The 16,236-nt window shown below is 43.1% G+C and overlaps 2 protein-coding genes and 2 non-coding genes across 7 annotated transcripts in view; 1 reads left to right on the plus strand and 3 right to left on the minus strand.

Moving 5' to 3' along the window:
• Positions 1 to 8,400: 8,400 nt before the first annotated feature.
• On the minus strand, positions 8,401 to 11,227 carry EEF1B2 (eukaryotic translation elongation factor 1 beta 2). The gene is made up of 6 exons (XM_060623173.3): positions 10,903 to 11,227; positions 10,332 to 10,454; positions 9,564 to 9,690; positions 9,242 to 9,308; positions 8,707 to 8,832; positions 8,401 to 8,599 (listed from the first exon to the last, which is right to left on the minus strand). The coding sequence occupies exons 1-6, from the start codon at positions 10,980 to 10,982 to the stop codon at positions 8,445 to 8,447; spliced, it is 678 nt and encodes a 225-aa protein (XP_060479156.1). The 5' UTR covers positions 10,983 to 11,227; the 3' UTR covers positions 8,401 to 8,444.
• LOC132674099 (small nucleolar RNA SNORA41) lies at positions 8,961 to 9,093 on the minus strand. Its single transcript, XR_009608410.1, has one exon. It is a non-coding gene; the product is annotated as a small nucleolar RNA SNORA41 (small nucleolar RNA).
• On the minus strand, positions 9,389 to 9,466 carry LOC132674096 (small nucleolar RNA SNORD51). Its single transcript, XR_009608407.1, has one exon. It is a non-coding gene; the product is annotated as a small nucleolar RNA SNORD51 (small nucleolar RNA).
• A 268-nt stretch (positions 11,228 to 11,495) lies between the features above and the next one.
• Positions 11,496 to 16,236, plus strand: part of NDUFS1 (NADH:ubiquinone oxidoreductase core subunit S1) — a 30,868-nt gene continuing 26,127 nt past the window's right edge. Inside the window, exons 1-3 of one of the 4 annotated variants that reach the window (XM_060623172.3) lie at positions 11,496 to 11,655; positions 11,740 to 11,813; positions 15,940 to 16,004. In XM_060623172.3, coding sequence (XP_060479155.1) covers positions 15,944 to 16,004 — 61 coding nt within the window. In that variant the 5' untranslated portion in view covers positions 11,496 to 11,655; positions 11,740 to 11,813; positions 15,940 to 15,943. Of the gene's footprint in view, positions 11,814 to 15,939; positions 16,005 to 16,236 lie in introns of all 4 variants that reach the window. The other 3 variants (XM_060623169.3, XM_060623170.3, XM_060623168.3) reach the window with 3 other exon arrangements.

Here is a 16,236-nt window from a genome sequence, read left to right on the forward strand (position 1 = left end):
TCAGTGAGTGACCTCTTCATGGTGCAAATCTGTTGCATTTTAGACGGTAATGGTATTTTGCCTTCTATCCATTTATTCCTTTAGCAAACAGATGAGTGTCTAAGGGGTATACAGAGGCATGTGGCACTTAACAGTTTAGAAAGTCTAGAGATCAAACCTGCATGAAAACAATGCCAGAACAAGGTAGACAGTAATAAGTGCCAGAAGAAAGCCAAGAAAAGTGTAGATTGTTCAGAGAGGAAAGAGCACCCAGTATAGAAGTGAACAAACATTGGGGTTGCTTGATTTTGGGGTTTCCTGAGGATCCTGTTCCTGTCCCTTGTCTCTGCTGGTATCCTTGTCTTTTTTTTTTTTTTTTTTTTTTAATTTTTTTTTTTTTCCAACGTTTTTTATTTATTTTTGGGACAGAGAGAGACAGAGCATGAACGGGGGAGGGGCAGAGAGAGAGAGGGAGACACAGAATCGGAAACAGGCTCCAGGCTCCGAGCCATCAGCCCAGAGCCTGACGCGGGGCTCAAACTCACGGACCGCGAGATCGTGACCTGGCTGAAGTCGGACGCTTAACCGACTGCGCCACCCAGGCGCCCCATGGTATCCTTGTCTTTTATGAATACAAACTCTGTTACTCACTGCAATTTTTAAAAGCATTTAACTTTCCATATTTTCCGGATTTTATTTTGAAAATTGGGAGGAGGAGATGTATTATTTCTTGAGTCAGTATCCTTTTTTATTTCATCTCTCAGCTTTTGGAAATGCTAGTCTCAGATCTTTATTGGCTCTGTCCTTTACTGTTGGCCCATACAACAATCAGATCTGGATTTGGAAATTATTCCCCCAAAATGTGTGGCATAGCTCAGCATATCCCAACCTGTCACTCCCAAATTTCATGGTTTCTGCCCTACCCAGTATGGAGGGAGGGTAGGAAGAAAGGTACTCATTGTCAGTGTCTGCCCCCTGTACCACGAGGGGTTAAGAGATTCCACTTGCCCTCAAGGGATAGGCCTTGATTTCCGGATCAGGAGAAAAGCTGGAGGATCCAAGACAAAGAGAACTCTATAGGCTCATCCTTAGCTCAAGCAAATGGAGAGATTCTCAAGGCTGTTGGAGAAAGGAAGGGTGAGAACGCGGGAGAGGATTAGGCAACCAAGGGCAGAAGGAAATTATGGAGCAGGAGATGTTACTACCTGGTAAGCAGGAGCTTACCAAGGGCCTATAAAAATATTTGAGATCTTTGGGTGCCTGGGTGGCTCAGCTGGTTAAGCATCCAAGTCTTGGTTTAGGCTCAGGTCAAGATCTCCCAGTTTGTGGGTTTGAGCCCTGCATCAGGACAGCTCAAGGCCTGCTTGGGATTTCTCTCTCTCTCTCTCAATAAATAAACTTCAAAAAAATCTGAGATCTTAAAAAATAGTATTGGTTCTAGAATACAAAAAGAGAAACTTGAAAAGTCAAAATTAATAAATAATTATACGTCTATAAAATACACCTTTATGTCGGCCAAATGAAATATTTTGTAATTATATAAAAACTTACATTTAATATGGGATTTCAATATGTTTCAGTGTTTGACATGAAAGGTAGGGCTTCCAAAAAAGAAAAATGCTTTAAAGAAGGTCTACAAAGGTCTTAGAGGGATGCTGAATTCATTTTAGAATCTAATGAAAGTTTCAGGTCCTTTCCCTAGAAACATGCTTTTTTTAAAAAAGGTAATCTGGGACACCTGGGTGGCTCAGTCGGTTAAGTGTCTGACTTTGGCTCAGGTCACGATCTCACAATTTGTGGGTTCAAGCCCCATGGGGGGGGGCTCTGTGCTGACAGCTCAAAGCCTGGAGCCTGCTTCGGATTCTGTGTCGCCCTCTCTCTCTGCCCCTCCCCTGCTCACTCGTGCTCTCTTGTGCACTCTTTCTCAAAATAAATAAACATTAAGAAAATGTGTGGCTCAGTCGGTTGAGCGTCCGACTTCAGCTCAGGTCACCATCTTGTGGTCCGTGAGTTCGAGCCCCGCCTCAGGCTCTGGGCTGATGGCCCAGAGCCTGGAGCCTGCTTCCGATTCTGTGTCTCCCTCTCTTTCTGACCCCCCCCCCCCGCCCCCCCCGTTCATGCTCTGTCTCTCTCTGTCTCAAAAATAAATAAATGTTAAAAAAAAAAAATTTAATAAAATAGCGTTCTTAGATCCCAGGCTAAAAACTCTAGTGTTAGTAGCTTTGATAATCGCTGATAGTAACAGGAATCTGCTAGGGGAGAGTAGCAAGCAGTACAAGTACTTCCCAGCAGAAACAGGAGTTAATTTTTTATTCTCAGTTTGAGGGTAGATCCAGGAAGTAGCATTGGGCCTGGGCCTGGGGACTCCAAGCCTCCTCCCCGGATAGTTGGAATCTGACTAGTGAAGCTTTCCGGGGTCTAATGATTAGGAGCAGGATTGAGTGACTAAAAGGACAGAGGCTGGAGGAGAGGACAGGCACTGAACAATTAGGGAAGGGAGTGAGGGAGTTCAGTGCCTAGCTGGCAGGACAGTAAAGAATCCAGGCTCTCGGGGACTGAGGCAGAGACCCAATGGGTCAGACCTGCCTCTTCAATGGATAGAAGCTGTTTGAAGAAGGCAAGTCCCAGGGCTTCCAGAAGTAGGGTATCTGGATTTGAAGTAAGGCCCTCACACATCCTAGCTCTGTGACCTTGTGGCTACATTAATTCAAATCTCTGGACCTGTTTCTCCCATCTCAAAATGGAGATAATAGTGGTACCTGCTACGTTGCTGTGGAAATTAAATGAGTTGATGCAGGTAAAGCACTTAGAAGGGTACTTAGCTCTATAAATAACTTGATCACTATTAGCTGGTATTAATCAATGAAATTCTTGGCACCTTCTGACATAGTAACTGCTTAGTAAATATTAGATCCTTTCCTCTTGGATGAACGTAAAAATCTCCTAGGAATCATAGGGGAGCTACACAGAGAATTTAAAAACAAGACAGTATAGAAGTTCTATAAAAGACTGCGTCCGGAGGCTGCAAAGGGTCAGAAGCAGAATAAAAGATATCTTGAAAGAGGTATTTGAAGTGCATCTTGAAGAATGACTGCAATTTTTTAAAGTGCCGATGAGGAAAGAGGCATTTTCAGATAGGTGACACATTAAGGGCAGATGTACAGAGGTTGGAAAACAGGCTGTGATCAGAAAAAAAGAGAATAGTCCCATTTTGTAGGGACGGAGGGAGGATAGAAGTTTTACAAGTTGGTGTCAGGTTTGAATAGTATCTTACATATGGGCAGTTCTTTTGGGGATGAATTTGAGAAGTCCCTGGACATTTTCCTTTGATTTTTACTTTACTGAAGTTATGCGGGCCAGTGGCCTTCCAAACAACAGATGGTCATTTGGGACATTTCTGGAATGCAACTATTATTATCCATACAGAGCACGTAATGAGAGAATGTTTAGCAGTCTCAATATCCATTTTAAATGTACCCTTATGTGACTTTATCTTCTCACTCTCCTTAACTGAGGATATGCAGCAAGGGTCACATCAATGAAATAGGATTAAATTGTCTAAAAGCAGGGATGAAGAATGTTCTTCGTTCTATTTCCAACACGTTACCTGGCCAAGACCTGCGTTTCAGTTTCTCTCTCACTAGGTGAGTCGTCGGGCAAATCATTGCTCAGAGTTGTTTCCTCATCTAAAATGGTAGTAACAGCGTCTGCTTTATCTCATAGGCTTGCAAGGGGGTTCAAAATGGACAATGTATATGAGGCATGTATTTTTTTTACTTTTTTATTGTAAGGACAAAAAATTTGCCATTGCTAAATTGTATTTGTTTGGGGGGGTGGGGGGTGGGGAGTACACATATATCCCCAAACATGAACACCAAGGTTTTTGTATTTGTATTTGTCCACAAGCCTATCTTTTCCTAATAGGGAAAAACTCCAGTATTTTTTAATCTTGCTAGCGTCTGTTACTTTTTAATTATATTGTCCATAAAGTATTTCATTGAGTATACATGCCGTAAGTTAGCCGTTTTCACTTATGTTAGGGTTTTAACAGCCCTTTGCTTCAGAAGTTTCCATCTACACCATCTCCAGGTCAAAGCTGTCTGCCTTTGTCATTATCTGGCTTGGAAACCTTCAAGTCTCTGCCCCACGCTGCCCTCACAGGAGCCAGGCTGAATGTACAACCTGACCCCACCCTAATACCAAACAGATACTGCAAAAACCAGCCAGATTGATCTAATTGCCTCCCAAATGTGTCACTGTCCATTCTTATTCCTGCCTTTATCATTCTGCTTCTTACCGCCCCCCCCCCTCCGGAATTTTCACGTGTTTTCTTTCTTTTGTGTGTGTGGGTTTCCTTTTTTTACAAATTACCAATCAAGGTCCATCCAGCTCAAGTCCCAACTTCTTTAAAAAAACTTTTCAATTCTAGCCTTCCCTGACCCTCTGAACTTTTTTTTGGATTACTTGCCTAATCACATAATGACTAATTTTTAACAATTTTATGTGTTTGAGACAACTCCCTATTGTAGTTTTCTTAACTCTTTTGTATTTTTATAGCATCTGACAGGATACTGAATGAATCATTTTGAATTGCCACACGGTTCCCAGCCTTGTGCTAGGGATGCTGAACATGAAAAATAAATATGGTCTGAGTTACTGCAATCACTTCTGGGGCGTAAAAAAAAAAAAAAAAAAAAAGGTGGCCTCTTTTATCTTAATTCTCCAAAGTCAGAAACAAACAAAAATATCTCATTTTCTATGTATACATATGCTTTCTGCGCCCCATGGCTCAAAAACAGGTCGCTCGGTATATTGGCTCACATGAAATGTGAGCATTGCTTCTAACAGCAGAAAACTGAAGGCCATCGAAAGCTCCAATAAACAGACCAGTGAAATAAGCTATGAGACAAAGGATTATGTAACTATTAGCAAACCAGGAAGCTTTATAAATACAATATGGAATATCCAAGATATAATTTCCATGACATCCAAGTCTATTTCGATGGACAAAGTAAAAGGTGCAGAACACCTTGTATTGTATGCTACAGTTACTCTATGTTCAGACTAGTTTTGGAAAGACCTAAGGACTTGTTGACATTGATATTGGTTGCTTTTATGGAGGTAAACAGGAGGCCTGGGGGTGGGGGGGTAGGGAGACAGACTTCACTGTATAACCCCTTGATTTCTGAACTATGCTACTGTACTATTTTTTAAAATAAAAATTAAAAGATACCAATAAAAATATTTGAGGCTGTGAAGATTTTTAAAGTCACATGTTTATCATTTTGAGATTTGCAAGACAGCTGCAGTTTGAATTGACTAACTCCTTTTACTTTTAACCAAATTTTTAATCATTAGTTTTTATCAATATGTTACATTTTGGCTGAGCTCAATCCCTTTAACATGTCAACGATTGTGAATGATTTGGGGCTACTATTCACCAGTTGCTACATCTCGATCTTTCCATAGCAACAGTTCCATAATCTCCAGGCTCTGGTTCTCCAGAAAATGAAGCACTGCCCTCTGCTGGCTCTCATAACACTGACAATTGGAAAATTCCTCATGAGGGTAGAAATACTGCTTAGTGCAGATTGTAGTCATCAATACGTAGAAGTACTGATTAAATACATTTTCTTTCGAATGTAAACAATTTCCCACATGTAAAGTGGTCTCCCATATAATTTTTTTTTAACGTTTATTTATTTTTGAGACAGAGAGAGACAGAGCATGAACAGGGGAGGGGCAGAGAGAGAGGGAGACACAGAATCCGAAACAGGCTCCAGGATCTGAGCTGTCAGCACAGAGCCCGACGCGGGGCTCGAACTCACGGACTGTGAGATCATGACCTGAGCCGAAGTCGGAGGCTTAACCAACCAAGCCACCCAGGCGCCCCAAGTGGTCTCCCATATAAAGAAAATCCAACTGAGAGGAAAAGAATAGCACTGTCTGGTTTGGCTAGGAAAATTCTGACCTCAAACATATCATTTCATCTCTTTGGTCTATAGGGACCACAAAAATAAGACTTCAAGATATAATTCCTAAACTCTTTCATAAAAACTACGGTAAAAAAAAAAAAAAAAAAAGAAAGGCCAAAGGTTGCATATATTCCAAACTATGATGCGGGTGCTTCCGGTATTCCAGTAAGTCAAGTATGCTTGACTTAGACATACTGCCTTCATCTCAGTATTTACCTGCAGCAAGACCGCAGTATGGAAGTCCCTTCCCAACAGGTTCTCATATTTCCAAATCCAAGTAAAATGTGCCACTCGGTCCCCACCTCCACACCCAAGCCAGGCTTATGAACCACAGCCTGGGAATCAATTACCTGTAAACACCTTTCCCAAGACACACTGCTACTCAAAAACCACACTGCCAAAAACCCTTAAAACAAGCTCTCCCTTAACGGTCAATGAGGCATTGTTTTCAACTTGCAGCATCTGCCTGATGAATGGTTGTTCTAATTTGTGTCAAATTTGGGAATCTTTCCCTGGAGCTGATTTCCCTCCTCGGGGTCAGGTGTCCCTTTAGTAACACTGCACACCCCATCTCTGATCATACTGCTTTCAAGTGGAATTTGTTAATTGTGTGAAGTTTCAGTCTCAAGTAACCCCCGACTTGAAGATCCTTAGGTGACAACAAATTACAGTAAAACCTTGTACTGCGAGTAACTTGTTCTGCAAGATGAGCAAACATTTCTCAATTTTAACTTGATAAACGAGCAAGGTCTTGCAATACAAGTAGTATATGGTGCCAAACGTCAAATCACAACTAAACCAATGGTTCTCTTTCTCGCTGCGGACCATGGGTGATTGTCTCCCACGCTCAGATGCTTGCTCTCAGGCTGTGGTGTTTGGCAGAAATCAATTTTTCATTGGAAGTGTGTCTGGCACTAGTGTATTTTTTTGTCACTTCAAAGCACCTCTACCTCTGGGCAGTCCTTTGCTTGTCCATACAAGAGAAAGCTTAGGAATGCCTTGCTTCATTCTAGGTCAGGCTGCCTACAGATAGAGACCCTCTGCTGCCTTATTGCCAATTACATTAAATACGTATATGACAAGTCTCTCAACATTGTACTGTAGTTGTGGTGCCTGGGTGGCTTGGTGGGTTAATTGTGTTTTGACTCTTGGGTTTCAGCTCAGCTCATGATCTCAGTTTTTGAGTTCGAGCCCCACTGGGCTCCGTGCTTACGGTGGGGGGGGGGGGGGGGGGGGAGCCTGCTTGGGATTCTCGCTCTGATCCTTCTTTCAAAATAAAAAAACTGTACTGTAGTCAACATTCATTAGTGATGGTGAAAGTCATCCTACACAATAACCCTCCTCTCTCACCTCCCTCACACCAGCCATGAGGGTTTTCAAAGGTACATGCAAGTTAATTTTTCTTTGTATTTTGTATTAAATTACAGTCCTGTAACCCTTTTTACATGAATGTTTTTTGGTTGTGGAACGAATCATCTGAGTTTCCAATATTTCTTAAAGGGAAATTTGCTTTGACATACAAGTGCTTTGGATTGTAAACATGTTTCCAGAATAAATTATGCTCGCAAACCAAGGTTTTACTATACTTCGTCTGCAATTGAAGTCATTGGTCTATCTCAACACTTAATTCCCTTTTCTCCAATGTTTCATTAAGTATTCCAGCAAACATTAAAATACTCCCAACATCCCCACTGAGGAAAACCAGCCTGCGTATTAACTTGGTTAACTCCCTGCAAAAGTACCCAAGGTCTGAACCATTATAAACCTGCAGGGCTAAAAATCTAGCAAAAAATTTATCTTTTTTTTTTAAATTTTAGAAAGTGCCTGCACACATGCACAAGCAGGGCAAAGGGGCAGAAAATCTTTTTTAAACGTTTATTTTTGAGAGAGCATGCGGTGGGGGGCACACAGAGAGAGGTAGACAGAGGATTCAAAGCAGGCTCTATGCTGAGAGCAGACAGCCCTACTGGGGCTCAGTAACCATGAGATCACGACCTGAGTCGAAGTGAAGACACTTAACCAACTGAGCCACCCAGGCAGAGAATCTCAAGCAGGCTTCATGCTCAGGGCAGAGCCCAACATGGAGCTCCAACCCACAACCCTGGGATCACCACCTGAGCTGAAATCAAGAGTTGGGCGCTCTACCAACTAAGCCACCCAGGCACCCCTCGTCAAATTTCTTAATCCAAAATTTCCACAAGTGAAGTTTATAGAGTTTCTTTTGAAAACAAGGCAAATAGGAAACTTGCAATATTGTGGTCAAAGCGGTACCCTCGTGCATTGGGTCCAGAAACTATACTAACATCGAGTCCATTTCTACTAATTTGGGCTAAATACTAACAATGCTGACCCAAATTTATATTTTTGAATTACACATCCATTGAGTTTCTTCCCTCAAAATGGGAAAAACATAAAAACCACCCCATGTAAGAGTCAGAGTCAACAGTTGTCTTCAAGCTTTTATTCAAGGGCAATTGTCTACAACGAACGTTAGATCTTATTAAAAGCAGCCACGTCCATGGACTGCACATAGTCCTCAAAAGCAGTGATCCGCTCCTCCAGCATATCTGTTCCAACTTTATCATCTTCCACTACACACTGTATTTGAAGTTTTTTGATTCCATACCCCACTGGAACTAGTTTAGCTGAAAGAGCATCAAGAAAAAAACCTTAGAAAAGGCCTGTTCTTTGACAAAGGTGGTAATTATGCAAACTCCAGATGCTATTTTCAGAAAGTAAAGACCGAACTCACAAGAGCCCCAAACCAAGCCGTCTGCTTGAATGCTCCGGACGCACTCCTCTAGTTTTGCCATATCTGTCTCATCGTCCCAAGGTTTCACATCTAGTAAGATGGAAGACTTGGCAACAAGCGCAGGTTCTAAAAAGAGCACAAACAGCATTACTCAGACACTCAATTACGTTTTTCATTTTAGTCGAAGACGTTTTTAAAATCGTCATCTGTTTTCCGGTGGGTCATCTCCTCAGCCCAACAAAACCACAGAAGTCATCTGTTTGTCACTCACATGCCCACTTTCTGTCGTGCTAAGAAAGAGGTATTTAATTGTGTGACAGTTTTTTTCCCACAGAGGAATGCCACAACTGCTACCGTAAGAGCGGCTGCAGACCAGTAGCTGTGGAAGTTTTATGAAGAGCCACCCACACGGGTTTTAAAATACTGACCTATTCAACAAAGGAGGAAATTATTTTGGCGAGCAAGCTTCAAATGAAATTACTCACATTATTATAAAATTAAAGCAGCACAGATTATAGATTATAAGATGACCTACTTTTGGCTTTCTTTGACTCATATTGTGCAAGGCGTTCCTCTCTTAGCCGCTTTGCTTCTTCACTTTCCTATGAAGAAAAATTAAATTCATTTCACAAAGCTAGTTGTTCCTCAGCTCAAAAGCTAGCGGGCCACCACAACAAAGACCAGTCTCATCAGAAAAAAGCAAATCCATCACGAGCTCAGCCGAAAGATGGTGATTTGGTTTTACTCATCATTTTTAAGTCAGGTAGGTAACCAAGTGGTGAAACCAGAATTCAAATCCAGGCAATTTCACCAGAGTCTACAACTAAGCTCGACATACGTGTCCATTTAGGTCATACCTCCTCATCGTCAGAACCGAAGAGATCAATATCATCATCGTCTTTACTGTCTGTAGCTCCACTTCCTGTGGTGTCTTCCACGTTGGCAGGGCCATACTTGCCCAAAGCCTTCTTCACTCCTGGAAGGCTTGAAAAAAGAATTTAAGTTCGATCACGATGAGGTGGGTACGATGTTCTTTTTCAGACCATACACCAGAACTTGTTTCCATCCCTATTTATCAATAGAACCCTTTTGTACTACGAATTTACCCCTAACCACTCCCAGATAAACACTTCTGCATCTTTACCTCCTCACCCAACAAACATTAGTAGCATGTGAGACGGGATTACATTCAATACTCACTAGGATTTACTCTTTCAGTATGAGTATTTCAGTTTGAGATTTCATTAAGTACGCTCAGTTCCATTCTTAGTGAACTGGAGTCCACTTCCCCAAACTTCCACCCTTGTTGGCAGTTTCAGAAGAATGGCCAAGTACTGAATGAATGAGCCACCCTCTCACCCCAGAGGTGGGCCCCCCAGGTCAGGGTCCAGGCACATTGTCTGGGCAGTGTGGGGAAAAGTTGAACTGCTGTTGTCCATGTTCTACCTGTTCTGTGAAAAAACGGAGGACTTCAGTCTCTTGGCCTTCTCAAGTCACAAAGATACTTAGCTCACAATGTCCCAACAAAACTAAAGTAGCCTGGGTCCCATGTGGTCAGGTGTTAAATCTTGGGTTTAAGTTTAGAAAGCATCCTGCTCTTCAGACAAATACCAAGGTAATCTTACCTGGCCTTTTCCTTTTCGTACGACTTGATGTGATTATACCAACGTAGGGCATGATACAGGTCGGCAGGTGGGGGGCCGGAGACTGCTTCAAATACCGCCACGTCTGCTTGTGATGGCACATACCTGCCGCGGACGCAAAAATAATTACACTCGCCTTTAAAAAAAATAAAAAAAAAAACCACCAACGCCAGCAAATAAATGACAAACGCCACCCCTGTCTAACTTCTTCCTGGGAACTGGACCATTTGCTACCTGGCAACCCAAGCTGCCCGGTTTTTCAGTAAACTCCCTGAGATCAGGGACCACGTGTTTGGTCCTCTGCGCTATCCCGAGAAATCCCTGCTACTTGGCGGACCTCAAAGATTGTAACCTCTAACCCAGACCTACAGGCTTACACTCGCTAACCGAGTAAACCCGCGGGAAAACCCGGCTGAACCCCGTCAACGGAAAAAAAGCACACGTTTAATCCCTCACCCCTCGCAGCCCCGCTGCCTTTCCCCCAGCGGCGGCAGAGGCCGCGCCACGTGGCCCGACCGCAGGAGCCCGGCCCCAGCCCGAAGCCCGTCCTCACCCCTCGATGTAGCTCTTGTCCGCCAGGTAGTCGTTGAGCACTTGGAGGCCGGCGGGGGTTTTCAGATCTCCAAAACCCATGGCGCCAGCGGATCGCGGAACGGGGCAGCAGCGGGGGGGAGAACGCGAGCGAGGGGAGCGAGCGCCTAGCGCTAAAAGGGAAAAGGGGCCGCCGGAGGCCGGAAAAGGCCTTATATAGAGACGTAGGCGTTTCCCTCTGCCGCACGGGGCCGAAGGTTAAAGGTCAAAGTACGTTAATCTCTTCATCCTCAATGTAAAACTGGGTGGCTCTGAATTGAACGGCCCACGTGCTATTAGCAGGCCTTTGTGTTTAGAAATAAACTCATACAAAAGGGTGTTTCTTGAATAAGTACCGCGCGGCCCCGGAACACTACAGGAACCGCCCCTTGAAGTGCCGGAAGTGACCGAAAACGCCGGGCCTCAGGAGCCTGACTACTTCCGGCGGAACTGCGGTTCCAAGCTGTACCACCCCCACCCCGCCCCCGCTCCCGCCCCTTCCAACCGACTGGCCCTTCGCCCCGCCCCCTGGCCAGCTGACGGAAATTGCCGAACTCAACCTGAGCGGGGAAATTGTCGAATCTGGGGCTTCTAGTCCCTCCTGGCTTCCCGTTCTCCGGCCCGGCGGGCGAGGTCAGCCGAGGCCGCCATATTGAATAAGCAAGCCGGTCTCTCTGAGGGGGTTGGTGGGGTGCAGACAGTTCTGCAGAGCGGCTTCGGCGGCTCCAGGGGGAAGGTGAGGTCGTGCTTGGGTGAGAAGGCTGAGGTGCCTCTTGCCACAGGAGTTGATTTCTTGACGAGACTGTTTCCTTTGGCCCAGGTGACTCATTCTACTCTTGTCCTTGACTGGGTGCCGCGTCCCACCCCGCCTCCGGCACCCGCGAGAGCCGGCAGGTGAGGGCTGTTAGCCATGGTCTCTGGTCTTTCGGAGCAGAAAGCTGGTGGAGGAGTAGGAAGCCCTGGGAGCGCTGGCCTGGAGACAGGCTTGTGGGTGACCTTCACTGTGCAAGGGAAATGCAGGTCATTCCCCTTTGTGGAGCCGAGGCCGTTTTGTTCCCCGGGAGAGGATCTATGTACTTGACTTAGGCCCGCGGATTGAGCATTGCCCCCACCGAGTTCACACGTACTTGGTACAGTACGTTGTTGGCCGCTATTGCCTTAGCCACCATCCACTCCTCGGGGGTTTTTTGTTGTTTTTGCTTTTGTCCATTGAGTGCGTTGGGGAACATTTTTTATCCCTTTCCCTGGTGGGGAAACTAGGAAATATTTAAAAGCTTTGCCCCAGGTCGCATTGCGGATAACACCGCTTCGTTGCTTAAAAGTTCCTGGGATCTAACGCGCGTACCGGGAGACCGTGGACGCGCCCCAGCTCCGCTCGAGAACGAATAGAGGGCGTTGAAAATGTAACGTGAATCGTGTCTGCTGAATAAACTTCAAGTTGTTTCTTTACGGAATGTTCTTCTTTCCACCGAGTTGCGTGTGCATCGTTAAGCAGGGTGTTTGCTATAAGGCTGTCAGAGCACCTGCACTTTTTAATTCCAGGAAAGTGGAAGTTAAGTTTCGGCCAGAGATTAGACATAGAATTCATTTAGCAAATAGTTCTCGAACGTCTGCTATGAACTAGAACCGAGTCCACGAAGAATAAAATGGGTGATAGGACTAGGGAGTAGTTGGGAAATTTAGGACAGGCTGTTAAGGAAAGTCTCCCTGAAGAATGGCTTTTAAGCCCGAATTAGAAGGACAAGGAGAGGCCAGAAAGCTCTGAAGGAATGCATTGAAGTCCGAGGCCACAGCCTGTGGGAAGACGGGAGAGGCTGTAGGAACAGTGTAGAAAGCAGGAGACCTGTTGGGGGGGCTTTTATAATAGTTCAGGCAAGACGATGGTGGCTTCCAATAGAGTGGTACCTTGGAGAGAAGTGCGTGGATGCAGGCTATATGGTAGGGAATATATTGTATTGTTCCTATGCTAAAATTGTCCAGTCTAGTTTTAGAAATGATTGGTCATTAACATTTTCCCATTTGGAGGCGATTATCTCCATTCCCACGCGGTAGATAAATACATGTAAAGTACAGATTAAAGTTTTGTGAAACTGTCTTTTGTTGGGGCTATGCACTCTTCCCTGCTGGATTTTCAAGAGACCACCTATTGCTGCTTGATTTCCTAGCTAAAGTGGGCAATACTTTTATATTGTATGGAGACAAAATAATAGTAAGAAAGTGTTCACGTTGTGTGAAATATTATTGATTTTCATTCTGTCACTACTCTTAATTCAGCAAATTCAGATTTACCTTTATATAGCAATACGTTTTAATAAGATACAGTTTACTCATTTTGGAACTTAACAAGATTATTTGATGGTTATTTTTTCAAGGGCTAGGTCTTCGGAAAACGGAAATGACCAAATTGCACTATTCCTCTTCAAGGAGCTTACAGTTTAGTAGGTACTAAAATCAATTACTAACCTACAGTTTAGTAGGTGGAATAATAAAGTTATGTACACAATGTGTGCCTATGGTACAGAGAGGGAGTACCAAGGAAGAGGACTTTGAAACTGATTTTCAGTGGCTATTTCTGTCCATGTTGAATTTAGTTCTAATTGACATTTACTGAACTCCTAATACCACATAATCTAAGAAGTATTGTTTGCTTCCTGATCTGTACATTAAGCAGAAACTCTTATTTATCAAAAATCACTCATTGGTATGTGGTAGCCTTCATGTCTGCAAATTCAGTATCACAAGTTGTGAATTAATGAATTTTATGAATTAACAAGTCTGAATTAGAAAGCTTGTTATACCTCTTCTATAATAGATATGTGAAATTTTATGCTTAAAACTTATGTATACATACTGTTTTCTACTCTCTTTACTTTTGAAAGTCATTATGTTGATACTTTTTTTTTTTTTAAGTTTATTTTGAGAGAGCGTGTGTGTGTGCGCGTGGGGAGAGGGAGAGTGAGAGAGAGTCCCAAGCAGGCTCCATGCTGTCAGTGTAGCGCCCCAGGCAGGGCTGGATCTCATGAGCCATGAGGTCATGACCTGAGCGGAAACCAAGAGTCTGTCACTCAACTGTGCCACCCAGGTGCCCCTACATTGATACATTCTGATCACATAATTTCCATTTTTAGAAGTTCCAAGTGAAAAATTATAATTTAGACGCTTAGCCCATTTGATCAAGTGAGTAGACAAAAAGTTCAGTTCCAAGCCCTTATGATCAAATGAATGGATGAAAACTCTAAAGTTCAGTTAACATTCTGTTTGCTTACGTATGTCTTTAATGGGTGTTATTTATATAATTCATTCCTATTTCAGTAATTCAACAAAGATTTATTACGGGATACCGTCCTGTGTACTGTAGGATGTTTAGTAGTACCCTGGCCTCTACCCACTAGATGCTAGTAACCTCCCCCCAGCTGTGACAACAGTGTGTAAAGATGATGCCAAATGTTCCCTGGGAAGCAAAACTGTACCTGGTTGAGAACCACTGTTTTATTTATTTGTTTTTAAATTTTTATTTATTTTGAAAGAGAGAAAGAGTGTGAGTCGGGGAGGAGCAGAGAGAGAGGGAGAGGGAATCTCAAGCAGGCTCTGAGGTGTCAGCACAGAGCCCAATGCCTGGCTCGATCTCAAACGGTGAGATCATGACCTGAGTCAAAATCAAGCCTCAGATGCTCAACTGACTGAACCACCAAGGCACTCTTATTTATTTATTTATTTATTTATTTATTTATTTTTAATTGTTTTTAACGTTTATTCATTTTTGAGAGACAGAGACAGCATGAGTGGGGGAGGAGCAGAGAGAGAGGGAGACCCAGACTATGAAGCAGGCTCCAGGCTCTGAGCCAGCACAGAGCCTGACGCAGGGCTCGAACTCACAAGCCGTGAGATTGTGACCTGAGCCAAAGTCGGACTCTCAACTGACTGAGCCACCCAGGCGCCCCTTTATTTATTTATTTTTTAAAGTTTATTTATTTTGTGAGAGAGAAAGCACGAACAGAGGAGGGGCAGAGAGAGAGGGAGAGAGAATCCCAGGCAAGCCCCACCCTGTCAGCACAGAGCCCCACGCAGGTCTCAAGCCTGCAAACCATGAGGTCATGACCTGAGCCAAAACCAAGAGTCAGTTGTCCAACTGATTGAGCCACCCAGGCACCCTGAGAACCACTATTTTAGAGCTTACTGTGTATCAGCCTTGGAAATAGGCACCAAAGATACAAAGATTCAAGAAGTTCATTAATCCAATGAGGGTAGAACAGACCTATAATTGCAAATCTGTAAAATAATTGTACCAAGCCCAGAAAATGGCTCTCCAGATACTTAAAAGGCTTGGACTTCTGAGCCATCTCAGAATCTCAGGAACATTTAGTAGATGACTGCTTAGAACACGGAAAGTTAGGGGCGCCTGGGTGGCCTAGTCGGTTGGGCGTCCGACTTTGGCTCAGGTCATGATCTCACGGTCCATGAGTTCGAGCCCCGCGTCAGGCTCTGTGCTGACAACTCGGAGCCTGGAGCCTGCTTGGGATTCTGTGTCTCTCTCTCTGACCCTCCCCTGTTCATGCTCTGTCTCTCTTTGTCTCAAAAATAAATAAACATTAAAAAAAATAAATAAAAAAAAAAAGAACATGGAATGTTAGAATGAGTATTGCTACGAAATGAAGGCAGAAGGTCTTATTTACATAGTATTAATGATAAGCTCACTTATTCTTAAAATTTATATTACTACATAGTAGTGTTTTACATTTGATTGTTTATACTTTAAAAACGACAACACTGCCCTTTACGTAAATTTGATTACTAGCTATTCCCTCTTAGCTCCTTGACATTGTACAAGTCAGTTAGTTACTCTCTCTCAGACTGAGTATTCTCATCTCTAGAATTTGAGGAAAAATATCAGGACTTGTGAATGTTCAATGAAATAATGTATGTAAAGTGCTATTAAACTTAAAAACCATTACCCAAAAGTTTGTAATTAGAGTTTTATTATTTCCTATGATAACATAACTCTTCTTTGTTTTATTCTTAGCAATATGTTAAGGATACCTCTAAAAAGGGCCTTAGTAGGCCTTTCTAAGTCTCATAAAGGATGTGGTGAGTATTTTTTTTTGCATTTGTGGGTACTATTTTTGTATTTACTGTCTTTGTCAATTCATTGGTTTATGGAATGTTTCTTAAAAGACCCTAAACATAATTTGTTTTAAATAAAATAGAAACAAATGACCCTAGTCAAATTGAATAATTTTAAAAATATAACTTTAAACAGTTTATAGAAGTTGTCATGGAATAAAAAGTAGTAGGAACTATCAGTCCCAAAACGGAAAAA

This window comes from Panthera onca, chromosome C1 (assembly GCF_046562875.1).
Source record: "Panthera onca isolate mPanOnc1 chromosome C1, mPanOnc1 haplotype 2, whole genome shotgun sequence".
In the NCBI taxonomy this organism is placed as follows: domain Eukaryota; kingdom Metazoa; phylum Chordata; class Mammalia; order Carnivora; family Felidae; genus Panthera; species Panthera onca.